Below are 20,620 nucleotides of genomic sequence, written 5' to 3'. Positions count from 1 at the left end.
TAGTGTCGTTCATATATTGCATTGGCGAGGAGTGCGCCTATGAGTAGTAGTGTGCTAATCTGGTGGTGCAGCCCTGGTAGCATGCTGGAATACTCTGTAGTGCACGTGGAGGGAGGCGAGACTGAGCAGCGATGGTTCTAGTAGTGCAAGGCGCTAGTTGCCTAGAGGATGTCAGAATATAGTGGTCTCTGGGCGACCATAAGGCACTACACAATACTACAATGGTCTCTGGGCGACCATAAGGCACTACGCAATAATACAGTGGTCTCTGGGCGACCATAAGGCACTACGCAATAATACAGTGGTCTCTGGGCGACCATAAGGCACTACGCAATAATACAGTGGTCTCTGGGCGACCATAAGGCACTACACAATACTACAGTGGTCTCTGGGCGACCATAAGGCACTACGCAATAATACAGTGGTCTATGGGCGACCATAAGGCACTACGCAATAATACAGTGGTCTCTGGGCGACCATAAGGCACTACGCAATAATACAGTGGTCTCTGGGCGACCATAAGGCACTACACAATACTACAGTGGTCTCTGGGCGACCATAAGGCACTACGCAATAATACAGTGGTCTATGGGCGACCATAAGGCACTACGCAATAATACAGTGGTCTCTGGGCGACCATAAGGCACTACACAATACTACAATACTCCTCACTTGCTACCCACCTTCCCAACGCACTGTCAGAGAGGTGAGGGTTCGTGTCAGTCATTATTATGTACATTTAACTGCATGAAGCACATGGTCAAAAATGACCATTAGCAAAAGAACAGATATTTGAAAATGTATTAAAAACTACGTTCATCTGTCAAACTCATATAACAATGATCTTGCTAAAAAACACAACACAGATACAAAAATAATGGTAAATCAGCATTCTCTCAACATTTTAGAAAATTTTGGTCAAGATCTCAGTCTTGTACATTTTTCTACGGTGTACTACAAACACCTAATTGGAGGAGTCAGACTCTGATATTGTCTATTCTGGCAATTGTGATGTTAGTATCAGGGTGATTTATAGAAAACATGACATCCTTTCTAATATCATGACACGTCAACAGTCATAGATGGTGTTGGCTAGTACAAGCTGAATAAATGCAGTGGACACACTTTAGGGACCGTGGCAGAACTCGGAGTCCCAGCACAGCTAGTGGAGGTGCAGCCGTGCTGGGAAGCAGCAGTCTCCGGTCCAGGCCACAGAGGTGAACTGTCGAGTGGTTGTGGAGCTGCAGAAAATGTTGCCATTATATGGGAAGTTGATCTGGTGAAGAGGCTTGGTTGCAAAGGCACGCCAAGAGTTGGAAATGTTGTGAACACCCAGTGAGTCTGGCCAAGGTCGTTGGGCACCCCGGTCATACCAACATGGGTGCAAACCGATGACTGGTATACTGTGTGATAGTTACAAGGTTGCGAATACAAAGTGGTCCAATACAGATAAAGTCCATTCTTAAATCAAATATCCATCCAGCAGAATATTTGAATGCTGGTGAGACAAGATGCAAAAAAGAAACCATGAGCAAGTTTAGGTGTATGAAATGCCAACCTGGTGGAAAACTGAAGCAAGCATTGGCATATTTCATGAGGTGGCATATTTGCCTATGGTAGTGTCGAGAGTCAGAATAATAATTCCCGTGTAGTATAGGTGGGGGAGGGGGCAACACTATAGATGACACATTCTTCTAGGAACATTGTCCCCTCACCACAATCATATCCCCAACATGAGAGATGGTATTCACTGAGACGGCCACATCGACCGTACTCAGGAGTGGTGCCAGAAGAGGTGAACGTCCTGGAGGAGATCTAATGACAGCTCCATATATGTATACTGCTTACAAGTTCATGCATGTACAATAGATGTTCTTCATGTCTAAATCTTCATGAGTGCAGTTTGCTTCACATGTTCACTTACCTAAAATATCACACAATCCACCACCTACAGTAATATAACACAAAAAAATGCATGTAAGCAAACTTATTCAACAGACATGGGAAGCCATCATGGATCAAGGTGGCTGACAAAGTTGCCCAACACAGAATGAGAAAGTCTGAAGCTGCAGGAAACACGGTGGGCGCAATTTGTTTATTAGTTTCCTCAGCACGGATCTGCTTATTTAAAGCGTTGATGATGACGATGAGGTGCTAAGGCTCTGCCATGGAGATGCAACCAGCAAAGAAAGCACATGGATCGATGAAGTCACTAATGGTCAGAGGAGCTAATGGCACTCATCATTGCTGTGATGTATATTAGTTGAGAACACCTCAAAATGATGTATCACGTGGGTAGAGACCAAACTGGGGTGTTTGCTTCTGGAATAATAGACAACGTACAGAGGCGACTCCCTTACACTTTCAGGAACACAGGATATCTCGTGGCTCACAGGCAAGGAGATATGGGGGCAGGACTTCCTGTAGAGGCAATTGGCTCCTCCTCTACATTGCCATCCCATGTTACATATTTATTTGGAACCCCAAGTTGTGACATGCACGACACCAGTGACTGTGACTATTCTGAGGAGAGTCTTCCGGACAGGGTATCTTATTTGATGTCTCCTCGGATGACACATGGGGAAGGTTGGTCAAAAGGAAAGAATGTGATATAGAATGTGGATATTCAATGTTGCAATTTGAGTTTACTAAAACCCATGGAGAAAGGAGGATGGATAGCTATGTGTGTGTCGCAGCAGAGATGTAAGCTGATAGCCTTCCTTGTTCCACTTTCAAATTGTTTGGCCTGGTGTCAAAGGTTGAGGCAGCCACAAAGGGTTATCAGTCCTTAAAGAACAGTCAATGTGAAATGCAGAGGCATCCCTTGTTATGGTGTTCTCTCTTGGCACTCAAGTTGCCAACTGTCTTTAGTCAAGGCAATTAAATGCTACAAAAAGGGCTGATTCCCGGTCTCCTGTTACGTGAGTCCAGGAGGGAAGCATGCAGACCTGAACCTTTATAAGAACATGCACAGACCCCCTTATATTCCCAGAGAAAAAAGCTACTACAAGGCCAAGTTCAAAGACAGTCTGAATGGCAGACGGCACAAGTGAAGAAAGATATGGGGCTAATTGGGTTGGGAGACAAGGTGAAGTCCACCCACTGACATCTGGGGACCACCTAACGAGCTGCTAGTGATTTCAATGTTCTGGAATGGTACAAGCATAGCAACCTTTTCTAGAAGACCATATAACGAAATGCCTTGTAGTGTGAGAACAAATGATTGACAGTTATTAGATACACAATACAAGATGAATTGTAGTAGGTGGGGGTAGAAGTTGTCTACCCAACTGTGCAGACCCTATCACAATCCCACCCACTATAGAAAGTATACTTTGATGTTTCCCATAAGCCAACCACAATTCCACATATGTTTTTCTTAATTTACTTCTATAGCAAACACTCACTCATTATAATGTCATGTATGTCAATGTTTTTTTATGAAATGCATTGAGATCATACTGTGCGATGTCCGTTGATGCCTATTTGAACTCCCTGATATAGACTATTAAAAATGAAACGGGTGAGAGGTACATTTACACCAAAAATAAGACTGCCTACTTACACAGTCTGAGTTATTCTGCATCCCATCCGTCGTACAAGATGGTAGTAAACCTTAATTAAAAGGACTATTGAGGTAACATTTATAATTATGTGAAGCAACACCTGGTCCTCTCTCACCATACTTCAATAACAGCACATGCATTTTTGACATGGAATTGGTCTTACTGACCTTGGATAGCTACCAACCAATAATTTCGGTTGCCTAGTGTCCTGTGTATTCCTACCATGAGTGGAAACTGGACGGTTTCTGAGTTCTCTCATTGCACAAGCAGTCCTTCTCATGCTGCACTCTAATCCTCTGGAACTCCATCCTGGTGAATGATCCGAGTGTATGGTTCCTTCCAAACCTAAAGAAGAGCTGGCTTTTCCCACGGCACCTTAGGGTGGCATAGAGTACACCTGAGTGACCGGTATTGCAGCACAGCATAGGAGGCTCAGATGGCGCGAGGACTATGAGCAACTGTCTGCGGGCTAGATGGACGCGCCAATACATATCTATCATTAAATCGGGACCATTTCTGCACTGTTATGACTAGTCCTCAGCTGGTCTCTGGTCCATCTGTATTGCTTCTATCTGCTGGAGCAATGTTTCACTTTAGTTCTCTTGTCAACAGATTGGCATCTGGACCCAGGCAGGGGGCTCCTGCGTGCCCACGTTGCATATGAAATGTGACGTGTTATTATTTTCCAACAGGTTTTCTGGCCGGCATCAAACAGCAAAGTTGAAGAGTGCAAGATGGCTGGCAAGGATCCGACAGTGAGTACAAAAACTAAATAACATTGTGCATGTTTGGCCAGTGAGTCAGAGCACTTCGAGGGCAGCCAAAGGAAAGAGTGGAGGGGCGCAGGGTTTGCAAACGCCTTATTGGTGCAGGGACGGGATGGAATTTCAACAACAGCTTCCAGCCCTTACACAGAATTCAACATCCGAAAAAAGTCCCCTTGTACATGGGCAGATATGCGGATGGGGGGGTCTCCAGCAGAGAAGTGTCAAGGCAGGGACTTGACAAGGTCATGCTTCGTGTATTTTGCATTAATACTTCGAGACGGTGCCCTACCCTGTCCTCAGCCCCTAGGCTGCCCAGGAGGTGCACACCCTGCCCCCCCCCTCCCACATGTTATCAATATCAAAGGCATTGAGACCGGCCTTACCTTATCCCACGCTGGCACAGTGGGTGATGGGGCAGGAAAAGAGGCGGGGCATGCAAGCTCTTCCTACACCTAACCCATGTCACATCCCCTAAAGGCAGGGAAGTGCGTTGCTGAGGTAAGTTGGCCAGTCCTGTGAGGGGGTGCGGTGTGTAAGGAGGTGTTTGTGAATGCTTGGGGGTGGGTTGGTTGAGTGAGGACAGGAGGTGGAGGCTATCAGAAGGAGAGGGGTCTGTGGAGTGTCAGTGTGTGTGTAAGGGGGGAGAGTACTAGCGGCTGGGAGCAGAGATAGTCGGTAGTGGGAGCAGTCGAGTAGCAAGTGAGTGGGATAGGCCGTGGAGAAGGAGTTGGGAGTAGATGGAGCTGGCGAGGGTCAGTGACTAGAAGAAGCAGCAGACCCCTATCTCCCAGGAAATGAAAGGAGAGTGATAATAATGGAACATGTACAGTTGTAGTGAGTGAGTCGGAAGAGTGATGGGGAGAGAGTGAGAAGAAGCACATCACAGCAAATGGATACATTGCAATTACCCTCTGCACCCTTCTCTTCCCTCCATCCCTTCACTTCTCCGTATTTTCAGGTAAGAAGGATAGTAAGTAAGGGAGAGGAGGAAAGGAGAGGAGTAGTACACGGGAGCACGAGGGTGGGGAAGGGTCCGGTAAAGCCCTCTCTGAAAGCTGAGCGAGGGATGCCAGGTGCTAGAAGTCAGCAAGTCTAATGACGGGTTCTTTCCTGAACTATGTCTCGATATCCTTGAAAAGGCAATCTTCAAAGAAAGCGTTATTCATTCGCCATGCCTGTATATTGCGCTCACGAAAACCTCCATTGTTCCTGAAATTAAACATGAGCAGCTTGATAGCAAATAAAAGGCGCTAAATACCTGTCTGATATTTGCACTGGCGATCTGCCCGTCATTTGTAATGTCACACTTAGTGAAGAAATGTGTTACTTACAAATAAAAACACTCACTAACGTTCTTCTGATCTGTGCTCAGCTAATTAGTGAGTAAACCAGTGTGCTCTTTTAGTTTTATGGTAATTTTAAGGCCTTGTCCCCTTTCCTTTTAACAGACAGTCATCAGGTGGGACCACACGAAGGCACCGTTTGGCTTCAGTGTCTAATGGTGAAAGACTTGTGACCGTGTACTATGTGCACGTGAGTGGCAAGGGTTGTACTTTAAAAATGAGCACGGTATTTGAGTCACAGATTTGAGTGTACACACTATTTCGAATTCTTCGGACAGGAAGACAGAATAATCCCATTTTTGAAGCGGATATCTGTCCACATAGTCCAAACACTCCTGAAAGTGCAAACGGGAAGAAATGCCGGGTGCCCGCTGATTTTTCTCACTTGAGTGCAGCCTAACGAAGGCCCCCCTGCTATGTCCAAACATTGCCCCCCTCGGGTGTCATCGGAAGGATGGATGAAGTGCTATTTCGGCATCAGACACTGATGGGGGCAGATAAGGGCGAGGCTGGAAAAGAAACACCTGCCCGCGAGGACCCGCGTGAGTGATGCCCAGCAGGAGCTCTGGCTGGCAGGAGTGTGATGCAGGCGCGCATGCGCGGCACACTGTGCTGCTGAGAGAAGGAGCCAGACGCTCTCTTAGTGATTGGGTGTCTTGATTGGTTCTTGATGAGACTGAGTCTGACCAATGTATGGAAGACATGATGTGTGAGAGTCGTGCATTCACTTAGCTCTGCGTTTCACAAACAGACATCATTCAAATGAATACGTTTTAATTTAAAAATGTCTACCCTGACTGCAAGCCCCTGCTGCACACATGACTCCTAAACTGAGCACAAAAGGTAAGTTAGTGCTCTTAGTTGAAGACATTTTGACACACGTGTGTTTAATAAGCAGGAGCCCCGGTGCATGTGGGGGTGAAGCGTCATTCCTCTGGTGCACGGGTCCACATTTTACAATAACCTCTTCCGATAGTGAAGGTATAAATCAGGCAACAGTAATGTATTGGCCTTTTTTAAATAGCCAAGAATACATCGTTATTTGAGACGAGACAAATGGGTCACCCAAAACGGCCATATAAGACAGATTGTTGTTCTAAGAGGGCTATCGGGGTTTGCGTAGAAAATGGCCGGTCAAATTCCAAAATATCTTCTCGGTGGTAAATAGGAAAATGCCAACTGATATCTGATATCCTTATTTGAAATATCTAGGGTGTATTTCAAACATTTGCAACGAGTACAGAATCTGTATTTGCAGGTGGCCACCTGAATGGTCTTACAATTGAGGGTGAGCAACTGAGCAGTCAATGAAAGTACTCCCTTCCGTGTACTCAAGCTACCCAGCACCCACGCATCTCTTCCGGAGACCCACAATGCACAGCATCTGCCCATGACAGCTCGTAGTGACTCGGTCAGGATACGTGTAGCTAGGATTTGGGTGGCCACCTGTGGGAGTGAAACCATTATTGGAACGTGCAGTGGTGTGTGTCTACCAACGCTGCACAATAATGCCTGTCACCGTGGGGGGTTTTGGCTCGGGAAAATGTTACCCAACTGTGTTCTGTTTGTGGTAGTGTTATTGTTACATACAAACATGGTGTTGTTTTGTCCCCTTGAAGCATGGCTGTGGGAACTTTGTGCGTGTCATTCAGAGCTACAACCGAACACACCTGTACATTTGCGGTAGTGGGGCTTTTAGCCCGGTGTGCACCTATGTGAACAGAGGTCGCAGGTCGGAGGTAAGTTTCGCAATGTTTACTATTTGTGATAATTGTGTCATGAGGATTACTTTTGGTTCAATACAAAGCTTTCCATGTAATACTTTGACTGGCCGTCTAGACATCAATGTGTCACACATGACCTAAACAAGCAACACATATGTATTGGCACCCATATTGGGCGGTTATGTTTGCAGGGCACACTAGACTATGCATTAATAGTGATCTATAATGAAATGGTGTGCACTTTGTGGATCAGTCACAATGGGTACAGGAGGTGCCCTCCCCCACACAATGGACTATCAGAAGCAGAGTGGCCCTTGAGGCTGAGGCTGAGGCCTCAGGATGTTGCAGCTCTGGTTTATCCCACTACTGCATCAAGGATACTGGTGGCCCCTCCCAACCTTTCCATGACCCTTTTTGGATCCACACCTATGAGGCTCGTTACATTTTGAAGACAGTTTCCTGGTCTCTTATTGGCAACATAGCCTCTGGGACGCTCAAGTGGTTCGCACCTTACTCTCTGTCACGCACTTGTACTTCAATTCCCCTTCATCGTGCATAACAGCGGCAGAGCAAGCGGTGTGCTGACATGTTTGCAGCCCATGGATGTTGTATGTGCTGGACCGCTCTGGCGATTGCTTCAGTTTAAAGTATGGCACCAGAAGCCAAAGTACTAAGGTACTCTCCTTCTAGAACCCTCCGCTCACCTCTAAATCTCTCTGGGTGAGCCGCTTTCACAAACAGAGATTTGGGGGTAGATCTTAATCCACTGGAGGTGCCTCCCTCTGGAAGAGCCTCCCTGCCTCTCTCCGCCTTAAGGAGTTTCCAGAACTTGCTGAAGGTCTTGAGCCGTAGCTCCTTTTCCGTTATTCTTTCTCTCCCTACCCCTTGTTACCCTTCTCTTTATTCTCGTCTACTTCCCTCCCCCTCTCTCCCTAACTCCGCTCCATTTGCTGATTGGTCACCTGATGAACCACCAGAGCCACACAGGTCTCAAGCTCCCACACCAGTCCTCCCACTTGCCCCCTGGCCTCCACACTCTGCTCACCACTACTGCACTTCTTGATTTTGCTCCATGAGAAGGATAACCTCTTTGCACTTAATCCAGGACCCTGGTGCACTGGCGGACTTGTTCCCTTCCCCCTCCCTTTCACTTCCTGTCTGCACACTTACAGAAACAAAAATCCACCACACTAGGCCTGGTCCACCAAGCCAAGTGCATTTTAGGTGATGTATGTCCTTCCCCTTCTCCCCCCCCATCACCTTTCTCTCTGTCACGCACTTGTACTATCTGAAACGTTGTTGGCCTAGTACGGTATTTTCCTCTCCCCCGTCTCCCCTTTTCTTCCCTACCGTCTTCTCTTGCATTTCCACTAGTAGTGAGGCCGTCAGGCCTAGTTTCCAAGCCATTTTTGCAAGATCATTCAGAAACTCGATGGCCTAAGAATGACACTGTATTCCCACGCTTTGCAAAGCTCTTATACAGAAGTGAAGTTCATTAATTACAAGGATTCCTACGGGATTTGGTGAAATCTGGTTGTAATTGTTTATTTGTAAAGATCATCTGACCATTTCCAGGCGCTACATTAAGACTTACTTGGCCCATCGCACCAAGAGATACAGAAGAGAGCTGTGTTGCTTTTAAGCCTAGGCCCTAATCAGCTATGAACCAAGCACGGGTCCTCCTTATTAACATTTCAATGAAGCGGTCCGCCGTGTTTTTGCATCTTCACATCGTCCCATATTAGGTTGTAAGCCCTTCTCTCGGCCATGACACACTTTATGTTTGCAGGGACTGTGAGGATGTTTGATACTTTCATTTAGGTTAATGGCTTCCCCACAATGCTATGTGAGTCATTGTTCTACTTCCTTTTCCTCCCAACACACTGATTCTCAAACATTGCTCATTCATTAAATGTGGTTTGAAAGATGTATATGTTGCCCATAGTGCGTGCCCCTCCCCCAATCCATTACCTGACAGGTGAGAAGCGATACTCACTCAGACAATCATACCGCCCTTATCAGAGGCAGGTACAACAAGACCTGGTTTGACTACTTTTGCCATCTTCAGCTCCAATTAATTGACATTGTAACATTGTGTCAAATGTAGGCGTCTGAGAGAAAGTACTTAGTCAATGTATATGTTTGTGGTGCACTCAATTTATGTACTCCACATGAAGAATACAAACAACACATACGTATATCTCACTAGCATAGAAGCCAGAGTGCAATAGGGCATCCATTTTGTTCAAAATAGACACCACGCAGGGCATTTGTCCGTTCAAAAGCATGAAGGTTTTTAGAGAAATAAAAAGTGTGAATCTACAGAAATATAGAGCTGTGTAGAACTGAAGCAGTGGTTGGCAGTCATTTCCAACCTGTCTCCTTCTGACCTTGGCACTGGCAGATCAAAGGCACGAGATATTGCTTCCCACGACAGAGGCAGGATACTCCCCAATTAATTCAAGCTTATAAGAGCACATCCAACACTTGTCAGTTGAAGGCCATATCACAGTGAGCCAAATGGACCCCTTGAAGAATAACTCAAGAGTGTCCCCAGAGGCACAAGTAACCACGACACACCTATTAATCAGTAGGCGGTAATACCTTACCTATTATTAAGTCCACTTCATACATAATCCTCTAGCACGTGACTTGTAGTTGGCAGACACTGGCTATTCATTTGGTCCCAGCAGAAGATGTGATACTTGCTAGAAGCAGACACATAATGAATGGGGACTCTTTATGTACTTGACCTTGCCCAAGGTATTTACCATTACTCATTCCTTAGAGAGAGGCCAATGAACAGTCTTTCATTTATTACGGTCTTTCCCCGAGCTCATGTTCTCCCTACTACCCATCTGGCACATATCTTATTGACCTGTCACAAATGTCCAAGGTTGGTTGGCAAGATGCCAACCAATCAATTCCTTTAGTGTCATGCCACCCACCATGTAGTACGCCAGCCAATTGGTTGTACTGTTACAGTGATGAATACTGGGACGGTCTTAGGTATGGACCCCAGATATAGACTGTGCATGGGTTAAAACATTTGATCGGCTACTGGGAGTGACTGGATAGAGTTGCCCTATCGCCCATTCCCCTTCAGGTTTTGTAAATATCATGTTGAAGTTCATCGTGAATGACATCATGACACGTATGACATCCATTGCTTATATCCAGAGAGTGCAGAGGCTCGGGATGTGGTGTGTGCACGCTGTCCCTGCTGGCTTAGGAAGATAATACAACAATGCGGTAGACAAAGATCACCTGTATTAAGTGCAAGAGAGTTTGGCTTGGATTATTTCAGTACCTCTGGCACACCTGGCACTTTTGGGTCCACTCAATGAGCGTTTTTCCAATTCCAGAGAGGGCACTAGCATCCATGTGTGATTGTGTTTTGTTACTAGGCTTTACATCCGTATGGAAATTCCAATAGGGGGCAGTTTAATGGAATGGAATGGAATTTGCCACGCTTTATCAACGCCTGGTGGCATCAAGACATTAAGTAACCCGCGAGGTTAAGGAGGCAGCTGACATTTAACCATATTTTGTAAACAGCACAAAACACTGCTGTTCTAAAACATGGATGGCCCGTAAGTGGTACAGGAGACCATTCCACAAGGAAGGAGCCAGCACAGACAAGGATCTGGCCCCTGCACAAGCACATTGAGAAGCGGGGGACAGACAACAGAAACTGATTACTACACTAAGAGATCTCTTCACTCAGCTAGAGAGAACGTTTCCATTGAAGAAATTCAGCCCCAGCAGAACGAAAAGCACAGTGAGCAATACACAACATCTTAGAAGCCAGTTGAATTTTAACAGGCAGCCAGTGAAGGCGCTGAAGACGATCACAGGAGTGAAACATTCTGGCAGCATTAAGGGCGAGCCGGGCCGCTGCATCCTGCAGAATCTGAAGGCACTGGACCAGCGCCACTGGCTGACCATCATGGGGTCAATAGACGACTGCAACGGTTACAAATCTAGCTCTGGCTTCGCTGGGAAGAAAGGGAAGCAGCTGCTTCCCAACGTTCAGTTTGGTAAGGCCAGTTTGACCCACTGAAGATATCTGCACCTCTCTAGAGCCGCAGGACATTGCTTAGACTCTTCAGCACAGCAGAGGGTTTAGGACAGCGGGCAAAAGTGGAGTATTGGCCGGCATGTCTTATGAGATCCAGCAGGGGCCCACAGAAGCCTGGCCAATACCTCGGTCTTCTGTCCCTTTCACTTTAGCCAGTTGTTTGCCTCTCAGCAGTAGGGGCCTATCTCTCAGTAGTTGGGGAGGATTTTTATTAGGGGTGTCTAGATGGAAGGGAATCAGGGTATCGTCGGCGTATGTGAAAAAGTGCACACCAAAACTGGCTAAACTTATTTCTAGTGTGACTATATGTAAATTAAAAAGCAATGGAGAGAAAGAGAGAGAGACGAACCCTGTGGGGTTCCACAGTCAATCGTAATAACAGAGGAAGTGAACAGAGGAGTAGACAGCAGCTGTGTGCGATCCGAGAGAGAAGAAGAGAACCATTTCAAAGGGACACCCGGAACTCCAGTATCAGAAAGGCACTTCTATCAAATACTCTTGACCTCTCCACAGCCTATGACACCATCGACTAACAAAATAAGAATAGTAATCTCTCCGCTGTCATGTAACATTGTGATATTGCTTTGAAGTGCAACCATCATGGAGTCAGTGCCCATCCCTGGGTGAACACCCCCTACAGGTTGGCTGAAAATGTGATTGCTCTCAAGATAGGCCAACAACTGGGAGGGTAACAATATTTTCCAATTGTTTCACCACAGCAGGAAGAAGAAGAAACCCTACCTTGATCAGGCAATGGCAGAAACCTATTGTCCCATCTCTCAACAACAGGGAGATCATGGCATGCTCAAGAGGCTCAGGGATACACCCAATGGTGCAAGAGTATCCAAGAGCATTGGTGAGAAGGGGAGCCAAGCCCCCAGAGAGATCCGGAAGAGTAGAGAGTGCAATGGGAGCAGCTGGAGAGGCAGATTTCCGATTAGATGGAAAGCACGGTTAGTGCTGCTCTGAGACTGTGTTCAGACACTGTACAGTCAGACAGAACAGCGGCTCCATGCTACTAAGGGAGGTAGATATTTCGGCACATATCTTTCCCCGTATAACACACATTTTTTGCGGAAGGAAGGCAGCAATGTGGTCGCAATGGATTTGGGTACAAATAACTGTAGAATGAGACTGACCCAGAGTGCATAATTCTTTGGCTATGTGAAAGAGCTCTTTTGATGCATAAGAGGCATTGAGAATGGGATTAGCATAGTACTGAGCCTTGGCAGCTTTTGTAGCACTGTGATAGTTGTTCCGTGCTGGCGTATAGGGCAGCCTTGTGGACGGGTTAGCCAGCAGGTGCCATGTTTGTTCGAAACGGCGAGATTGTTACTCTTTGGTGTCGAGACGGCTGAACTACCAGGGAGCCGAAGGCACGGTGCGAGTGGGGAGCAGCTGAGCGGGGGCAGAAGTATCAGCCGTCTGCTCAAACAGTGGTCTAGCCTCTGGCTGCTCAAGAATGGCACTTTCCCAGAGAATATGTGTCTAGGCAGCGAGCTGCCGCAGGCCTGGGGTGTGCCGGGAAGGCCGCACTGTGTTTGCAATGGCGCCATTGCAGCGTCTGTGACTCTTTCCGGCCCGCTGCTGGGCTCTGCTGTATAGTTTGTTTGGTCTGAATTGCGAGAGGCCATCTTGGCGGTTGCTTTTGAAGTTCTCTCTCAGATCTCGCGAGGAATGGATTGATGGATGAATACCGTTCCAGGGAGCCCACTTGGCGCGCCTGTGACTCATCCCAAGACGCGAGACGCCTGAGCTGTGCAAACATAAGGCGCTCTTAAATACTGACTCCTTGGCAAGCAGAGACGTAACGGGCAAGGCAGCCCAGCGGGAAGCCCGTATTTGGGGCGAAAGGACCCCTGCCACCTGCTTCTTGCAGCAGGCTTTGCTTCACTTTGGCTGGATCTGCGGTCAAGTGTGCACTTTGCACTGTGCGTCCCTGGTGGCATCAGGACGACACTTGTGAGCACATGCCAGCTGTGGCGTGTTTCATGTGATTGCGTTTAATAGCCCCCTCCCCTGCCCTTGGCATGGTGTGGTTGCCCTCAGGTGGATTTGAAAAGCAAGGAAGGCGGTTAGTGTTGAGGAAGTGAGCTTTGCTGTTGTATTCATGCAATGCAGCTGTGAGTGCTGTGCCAGAGTTCCTGGGAAGAGCTCTGGGGGGTTCTGCGTGTGTGCCTGCCGTGCACATGTGCATTGACTGCATCTTTCATAGCCATAGAAAACTACAAACCTCCAACTAGCTTCTGATAGCATAACATGCCTTTGCAGGGCACATGACAGTGCCATGAGTCAAAAGCATAAGTGGGAATTACTTGTAATTGCCACGGGGTACACAGCAAATACTACAAATGACTCCAGCTGTTACCGGCATGTTAACATACTACACGATGTCCTCTCAGCAGTCATTTGTCTTTGTCACAATGTCACATTACTTTGGTTGTGGAGTGAGGGGCTTATGAATTGCAGGGCAGACCCCCGTCCTGAAGCAGCACGCGCAAAAGAGCGTTCTATGCGGGTCATGGCATAGTGCTTTCTTCTACAGACTGGAAATGTGGACTGAACAGGGCCAGACAGGCAAGTGGGAGAGGTGGAAGAACCAGGGGGTGAGCTGAGACCGCCATTCAGCGAGAAATTAGTGTCGGAGGGGGGTGTGGGGTTGCCCGATACGGTATTGAGAAAGGGAGGGTGGATAAAGAAAGAGCAGCACTGTGGGGCAAGTAACCCACAAAATATCACTCTTTAAGAGGCGACATGAAGGCCACTTTCATCATCAGGACCCAGATCTGGAAGTGCTTTGCAGAGAAGATGTACTTGACCTGATTCCCATGCTCTTATAGGGGAGCATCATTTCTGTGACATTCCTATTGTGCGACACTGATATGATGATACCGAGTGGCTAACTTATAGGAACCTCTAAAGGTTCCTATATCTATTGCATCAACTCTAGAATGCACCTAGGAGGCCATGGTTCCAGAGTGGGGTCATATCTGAAAATTTAAACGTGTGGGGAGCTTAGAAAAATGAAACCCCAGAAGCCGCTTCCACAATGTTGCGGGTTGGAAGAGCGGGAATGTGGCGGTGGGTGGAGCACTGAGATCGTAAAGTCTGCGGCTCCTTGTGGTTCCACGTTAACGGGGGTGTGAGATGTCTGGCAGAGGGCATCCTGGAAGGCGCACCTTTGGCCTGCATCATTTCCAGAGTGGAAAGAGTCCCAGCCTGTTCCAGGGAGTTGCTCGCTCCACTATCCTCATTTCATACACACACACACTGCATGTTAATGCTAAACGGTGCAGGTGAGGAGCTGGAGCAGACTGGGCTATGGCAATACTGGGGGTTCAGTGCCACTTGTCTACTATCACCCTCAATAGGTCTCTGTCTTTGCTTACAATTCTATTACATTTGGTAACCAGGATCTAATTACATGTAACATGCCTCCACTAACACTTAATTATCTTCTATCGCATGTGAATTCTGCCTGCCCAGAATAAGGTTCTTGTTCCTGAAAGATACATGGACCGAAATAATGCTTTTCATTTCCTCTTTACAAGAGATCACTTCAGAACTCAAGGTGCACGTATCAGAGGTACACTCCCGTTGGTTGCATATCTACACTGTGTCATTGTGATGTTTCTGCAACCGAATGTGAAGCCAGTTTGAGATGACACTTTGTGTGATCTGTTATTTTGTCTGTAACTCGAGATATGCTTTGTATGTTGCAGGACCACGTTTTCTTGATCGACTTTAAAAACGAGTCAGGGAAAGGCCGCTGCTCTTTCAACCCCAAGGTGAACACTGTTTCTGTGATGATCAGTAAGTAACGCTGGCAAGAGACTCAGGCACTGTATGTATCATTGTAGACATGCAGTATTGTGATGGTTTGCCATCTGGCTAAAGTGTACAAGCCCTGCTTTGTATTATTTCATACATGTATTATCAAACTGACATATCCTCTTTATTTGTGTCAGCTGTGGAAGGGTTATGTGTATTCTCCTACTGCCTGGCTCTGTCGGCTTGCACGGCAAGAGACTGAATGGCAGAGCCTTTGATCCTTTGTGAGGTCTGGTAACATCTCTCTCTAACAGGACAGCCTGCCAACAGGAGGTATCCTGGGAAATAGGAACAAATGAACACACCCATTCAAAGGGCACTATCCTCTCACCAGGGTTTTGCATACCAAAAGGTCTTTTGATGTATGTCATTAAGAAGGGAAGGGGGTGGATGTCATGTAGATAGCAACTGTATGGTGGAGGGACCTCAGCATAGTTGGTGGACGATATTTTGACTCTAGGCAATGTGCAATTCAAGACAGCTCTGTTAACATTTCTGCACGTCCCAATGTCTATCTGAAAAACAACACATTCTGTGTCCTATTCCATATGTTCAATATGCTGCCATATGTGCATTACGCTGAAACCAGGAGACAGGGTTCAATACATAACGAGCAGCCTTGATTCCTGCTCTATTGTTCTAGATGCCAAAGGAGTTTAGGCAAGAAGTAGATTTTGCTGCAAGACACTCCTATCCTTTATTGTTTTGTTGATGATCACTGACACAACATTGGCAAGACACACAATTTTATCTTTGGTCTAGGCACTTTTCAGCCATTATCATCTTATCAGGTTATACTTATATCATTATGGCAGTAAGTGGTGCATGTGTATTTCGTGATGACTGCGCAGGATTTATCACCGCTAGACCCCAGCCTGAGATCCCCTCCCATGTGGCCAGGGGAAGGCAGCCGCCAGCTGATCCCGATCCTGACCCTGGAGGGTGCCATTATGAGAGTGCATCACATGGTAGATTTGGCTGTTAGCGCAATGTGGTGACTCATTTGGGAGGGATGTGGTATTCATTGTATGTGGATGAGATCCCCAAATATTTAGTGGCATGCTGCCATTGTACCCCTTCTCTGAAAATATCAATAGAACATGTTATGAAAGGTCTTCCACTCATGAGGTGAATGCAACATCCTCAAATTGTTATGAGGTTTCAAACAGCTTATTCTGCACACTTAAAGTATAAAGAGGTTCAAAAACCAATGTTGAAACACAAGCCTTTCATAGTAATTTCCCTAACTCTGCTTTGGTAATAGTTGTGGGGTTCTGATTATAAAATACATTTCATAATGTAAACCCCACGACTATGAGGGATTTCCGGATCCATAATGCTCTTGATATTGGGACAGAAAATAGGAGTCCAGGGTTAGTAAGGATCAAGAATGTCCTTAACGTGAATGTGAGGTCTAGTTGTCCTGGTCCGTGACACCTGAGCAGTACATTTGAACTCTGGAATGAATTGCAGCAGAAAGGAAGAGGATAGGAGGACAGGAGGACAGGAGGACAGGAGGACACCGAAGGAGCAGATGAGGCAGAGAAAGGCCTGAATGCTGGGTCAGTCGCAGAAGCAGACAGAAGATGGTGACAAGAGATGTGAAGGCCAGTGGTGTGGCAGAGAAGGCGCTGTGGAAAAAGTGGTATTGGAATGAAAAGCCCAGCCGAGAGGGATACGTGCTACCAGCCCAAGGAGCAGCACTAGAGTGTGCAGGAGGAACGCTGGAGCTGTCACAGCTCTGAGAAGAAGCTGTCTAGAGGGCAGTAGTTGGAAAGCAGAAAGATTGAAGATGTAGTGGTACACTTCTTCGGCCTCTCATTTTCATCGGAAGACTGTTGAGTTATCTTAAAGCTCAAGATAGCTCTGGGCCGCTCCAAAATGAACCTTTTACAGAAACCACTACCCTTGAATTCCGAATAGATGAAGCAATACAAGGGTGCATTTCTCCTTATATGGGACACCAGTTGTGGCTAATCTGTAACCTGCATTGACAACAGCCAAGAGGCTGTGAAAGAGCAGAAGAAAGGCAACCAGGATGAATACCCTTTTTGGAGATACCAACAGGAAGAGACCTGTAACCCCCATTACCAAGACACTGTGGTGAGGGTTCAGTAATGTCTGCCTCTTTTAATAATGAGTACTGGTGTGGAGAATCTTGGAACACATATTGAAACCAAGAATAATTGTAGTTGTAGGAGTATACATCCTGGCAGGCGAGTACTATTGGTACCTTTCCTGGTTTACATAGTGCTGGCAGGCGAGTGCATCGGAAAAAAGATGTGTTTGGGCCAAAGCGCTTTAAAGAAAATTACTTGTTCATCCAAGGAAATACTGTAATCAAGTGTGGCATTACCAGAAGTAGTAGTTCTTGAATGAAATTTACTTCAAAGTGAAAACATCCTGTCACTTTCATAAATATGTGTGCTATCTGTTTTCTTTTCAGTTCATCCAACCTTTCCCTTGTGTTGAATCTGAACTTTCCCAGTTGATTTGTATTTACCAAGGGTATTCCTGCATTAATCCAGGGGAGGGAATCAAACCCTGGTCACAAGAACTACTTTGTTCAAACCTATAGTTTTTTTTTATTTTTTCTATTGTGTACAATTGAAAACAGCCAAATCCATGTGTTCTTGTGTTGTATGTATTAGTGTGAGGGATAGAGACTTTGTGGCACTAGGTCATATTTCTTTATCCCACCCTTTATGGGGAAAGAAGGTGTTTATTAAATAATACTCACGAGAATGTTCCTACCTAGAACCCTAAACAAATGGCACACCTTGAGGAAATGGTGCCAATTTTGAGGGATCAGAAATGCCAGGCAAACACCAATGTAGAGCTAACATTTGGGCCTGTTTACAAGTGTGACCTTTCTTCAAACAAGTACCCATTTTCAACAGGATTCCAGTGCATGACACTACACAAGTAGTTAATTTAGAACTGCACTTGAAACAAGGCAAACTTGTCTTTTTAAAAACAGTTTTTTAAATTACCATGAACTCTCCGGAAACTTCCATGAATACAGCTAAATGTTTGATGTTAAGTGCCTGCCAGTGTCACTGCATGGGTGAGCAAGCTGAAAGAGATGCCAGGGGGCATAGAGGGAAAGGTCAACGATGGCATGTGAAGGCATTAGGATTTTACAAAGAAACTGCACCACAGTAGCGGTCACCGACCAGGGACGATCTTACATTTGCGAAACAATTTCACCCCTCCCCCACACACCCACAAGGAGAATGAGGGGTCGTGAGGGGAGTCTGGATAGATTGGGTGACTTGCTTTCTTCATCTTGAGAAGTCCCTTGATCACTGCAGGAGATGGGATGGGAAATGAGGCCTAATGCACTGAGATCTATTTTCAGTCCTGAGCTATCGCATGCAAAATCGGGAGACCTCCATACCAAATTTAATTAAGATGTTGCGCCTTCAAAATATCCTAGTCATTGATATTGACATACTGTCAAAGTGCACAGTTCTAGATCTAAGTTCTCAGAAAAACAGTCATTATCAATGGTAAAAACAAGGGGGGTTCTGGGACTCTATCTACTACCGGCCTATATCCCGGGTTAGATCTCAACCAGAGTCTTTAGCTCACCATCCTTTCCCAGAAGAGAATGTCCACTACATATCAGTCTTTGTCCGCCCCAAGGAAAGTCCAGCACCGAAATGCCTGGCAAATCTCTTCTGAATTATAAATAGTATACACTGCATATCCAATGTATTCTCTACTCTAAAGTTCTCTTCTGTGTTATATGGCCTTTGCATAATGTGCTTTTTTCATTAATATGTTCATGTTTTAGATGAAGAGCTGTTTTCCGGGATGTTTATCGATTTCATGGGAACCGATGCCGCCATTTTCCGAAGTGTAACCAAACGGAATGCAGTGAGAACGGACCAGCACAATTCCAAGTGGTTAAGTGGTAAGTGAGGGCGGCCCTTCAAAATATGCTTTCCAATACATTCACCAGAGGTCAACAGTGAAAAGGGGGTGGCACTATGCAAAAGCATCCTGGTGTTGGGGTACAATAGGTGAGCTAATTGTGGGGTAAGGTGTCCACCCAAAGACAGCACCAGTGTTTGCAGCAGGATGGAAGTGTCCCAAACTCTGCAACCCCACATTGCCACCTTTGAGACGCTGGGCGAGTAAGACTGCTACAGAGTAACTATTGCGTGGTGCATGCAGATTGCACCCTCTTCTGGGAGGGCTCTGTGCCCCGGAGCTCTAGTCCCCGGTACTACATTGCATATAGAGTGACTTGTTGTGGGAGCTTTTCACCTTTGCCCATAATACTCGTCCAAGTTCTCTTTGTCAATAATATATTTTCATGATTTTCTTGAATATTTGTTGGTTTGGAGAACAAATATCAATGATTTTTTAAGATTTTATCAACATTTTTTTCATCCAATTAACTGGCAGCGCTTTCCTTTCAGAGCCAATTTTTGTGGATGCGAAACTCCTCCCGGATGGTTCCGATCCCAACGATGCCAAAGTCTACTTCTTCTTCAAAGAGCGAATGACGGACAACAGCGGAACGACGAAGCAAATCCACTCAATGATTGCCAGAATTTGCCCGGTCAGTATGTGTCCCTGTGCTATTTCCAGTAGCTTTAATGAGCATAACAAGGTAATGAGAAGACAAACATTGCATTAGAGTAATCAGAATACATTTCCTGTTGGCCGGCCAGGATCCGCTCGACGTATTTGAGAGCATGAGCAGAGGGCGTGTATGCCTGATATCTGACTAATGCAGCCCTCCGTCTGCGTTCTTAAGATGCAGCAACGCACAGATAACCAGGTTTATAGGCTCTAATGATTTCCCTCATTGTAATAAACACTGGATCTTTGGCTTCTTCATGTAATCAATGGATTCAAACTTCATCTCAGTTTTATAAATCATGGGTTTCTGCAAATCAATGTGCAGGATATCAACATGCATGCATTCCCTTGTGTGTGAAGTGGGAGATGAGTACACATAGAAAGGCTGTTTTGAACGATAGAATCTGAATTGGCACTCAGTGACATGAGAAGGTGGAGAGAGGAGGGAGGAAAGCCCCTCTGTTCCTGCCATTGGGAAGTGGGGTTGGGGGGGCCTGTGAGTCACAAACATAGCTGGGGTTATGTTGAGGGGGTTTGGATCAAAAGTCAGTAAGTCGTTGGTGAACCTTTGGGGACTTTAATCTTCCCTCTCCCCTGGGAACGTTGGACTATGCAAAAGTGGTGTGAACCAACTAACGTTCAATGCTGTCTTGGGCTTATGATAGACTCTTTGAGATCCTGGAGAATCGGGAGAAGGCTGGGCTGTCATTTA

General features: G+C 46.1%; 1 protein-coding gene across 2 annotated transcripts in view; it reads left to right on the top strand.

The window, feature by feature from the left end:
* Window positions 1-20,620, top strand: part of SEMA3C (semaphorin 3C) — a 275,215-nt gene that overhangs the window by 130,311 nt on the left and 124,284 nt on the right. For both annotated transcript variants that reach the window (XM_069627800.1, XM_069627799.1), the window contains exons 4-8: window positions 4,259-4,321; window positions 7,296-7,415; window positions 15,204-15,294; window positions 19,112-19,231; window positions 19,743-19,885. In XM_069627800.1, coding sequence (XP_069483901.1) covers window positions 4,259-4,321; window positions 7,296-7,415; window positions 15,204-15,294; window positions 19,112-19,231; window positions 19,743-19,885 — 537 coding nt within the window. The remainder of the gene's footprint in view (window positions 1-4,258; window positions 4,322-7,295; window positions 7,416-15,203; window positions 15,295-19,111; window positions 19,232-19,742; window positions 19,886-20,620) is intronic.

This window comes from Ambystoma mexicanum, chromosome 12, assembly GCF_040938575.1.
Source record: "Ambystoma mexicanum isolate Mex_15411 chromosome 12, UKY_AmexF1_1, whole genome shotgun sequence".
Classification (NCBI taxonomy): Eukaryota; Metazoa; Chordata; class Amphibia; order Caudata; family Ambystomatidae; genus Ambystoma; species Ambystoma mexicanum.
Note: the sequence above shows the minus strand (reverse complement) of the source record. Positions and strands in the feature narration are given on the sequence as shown.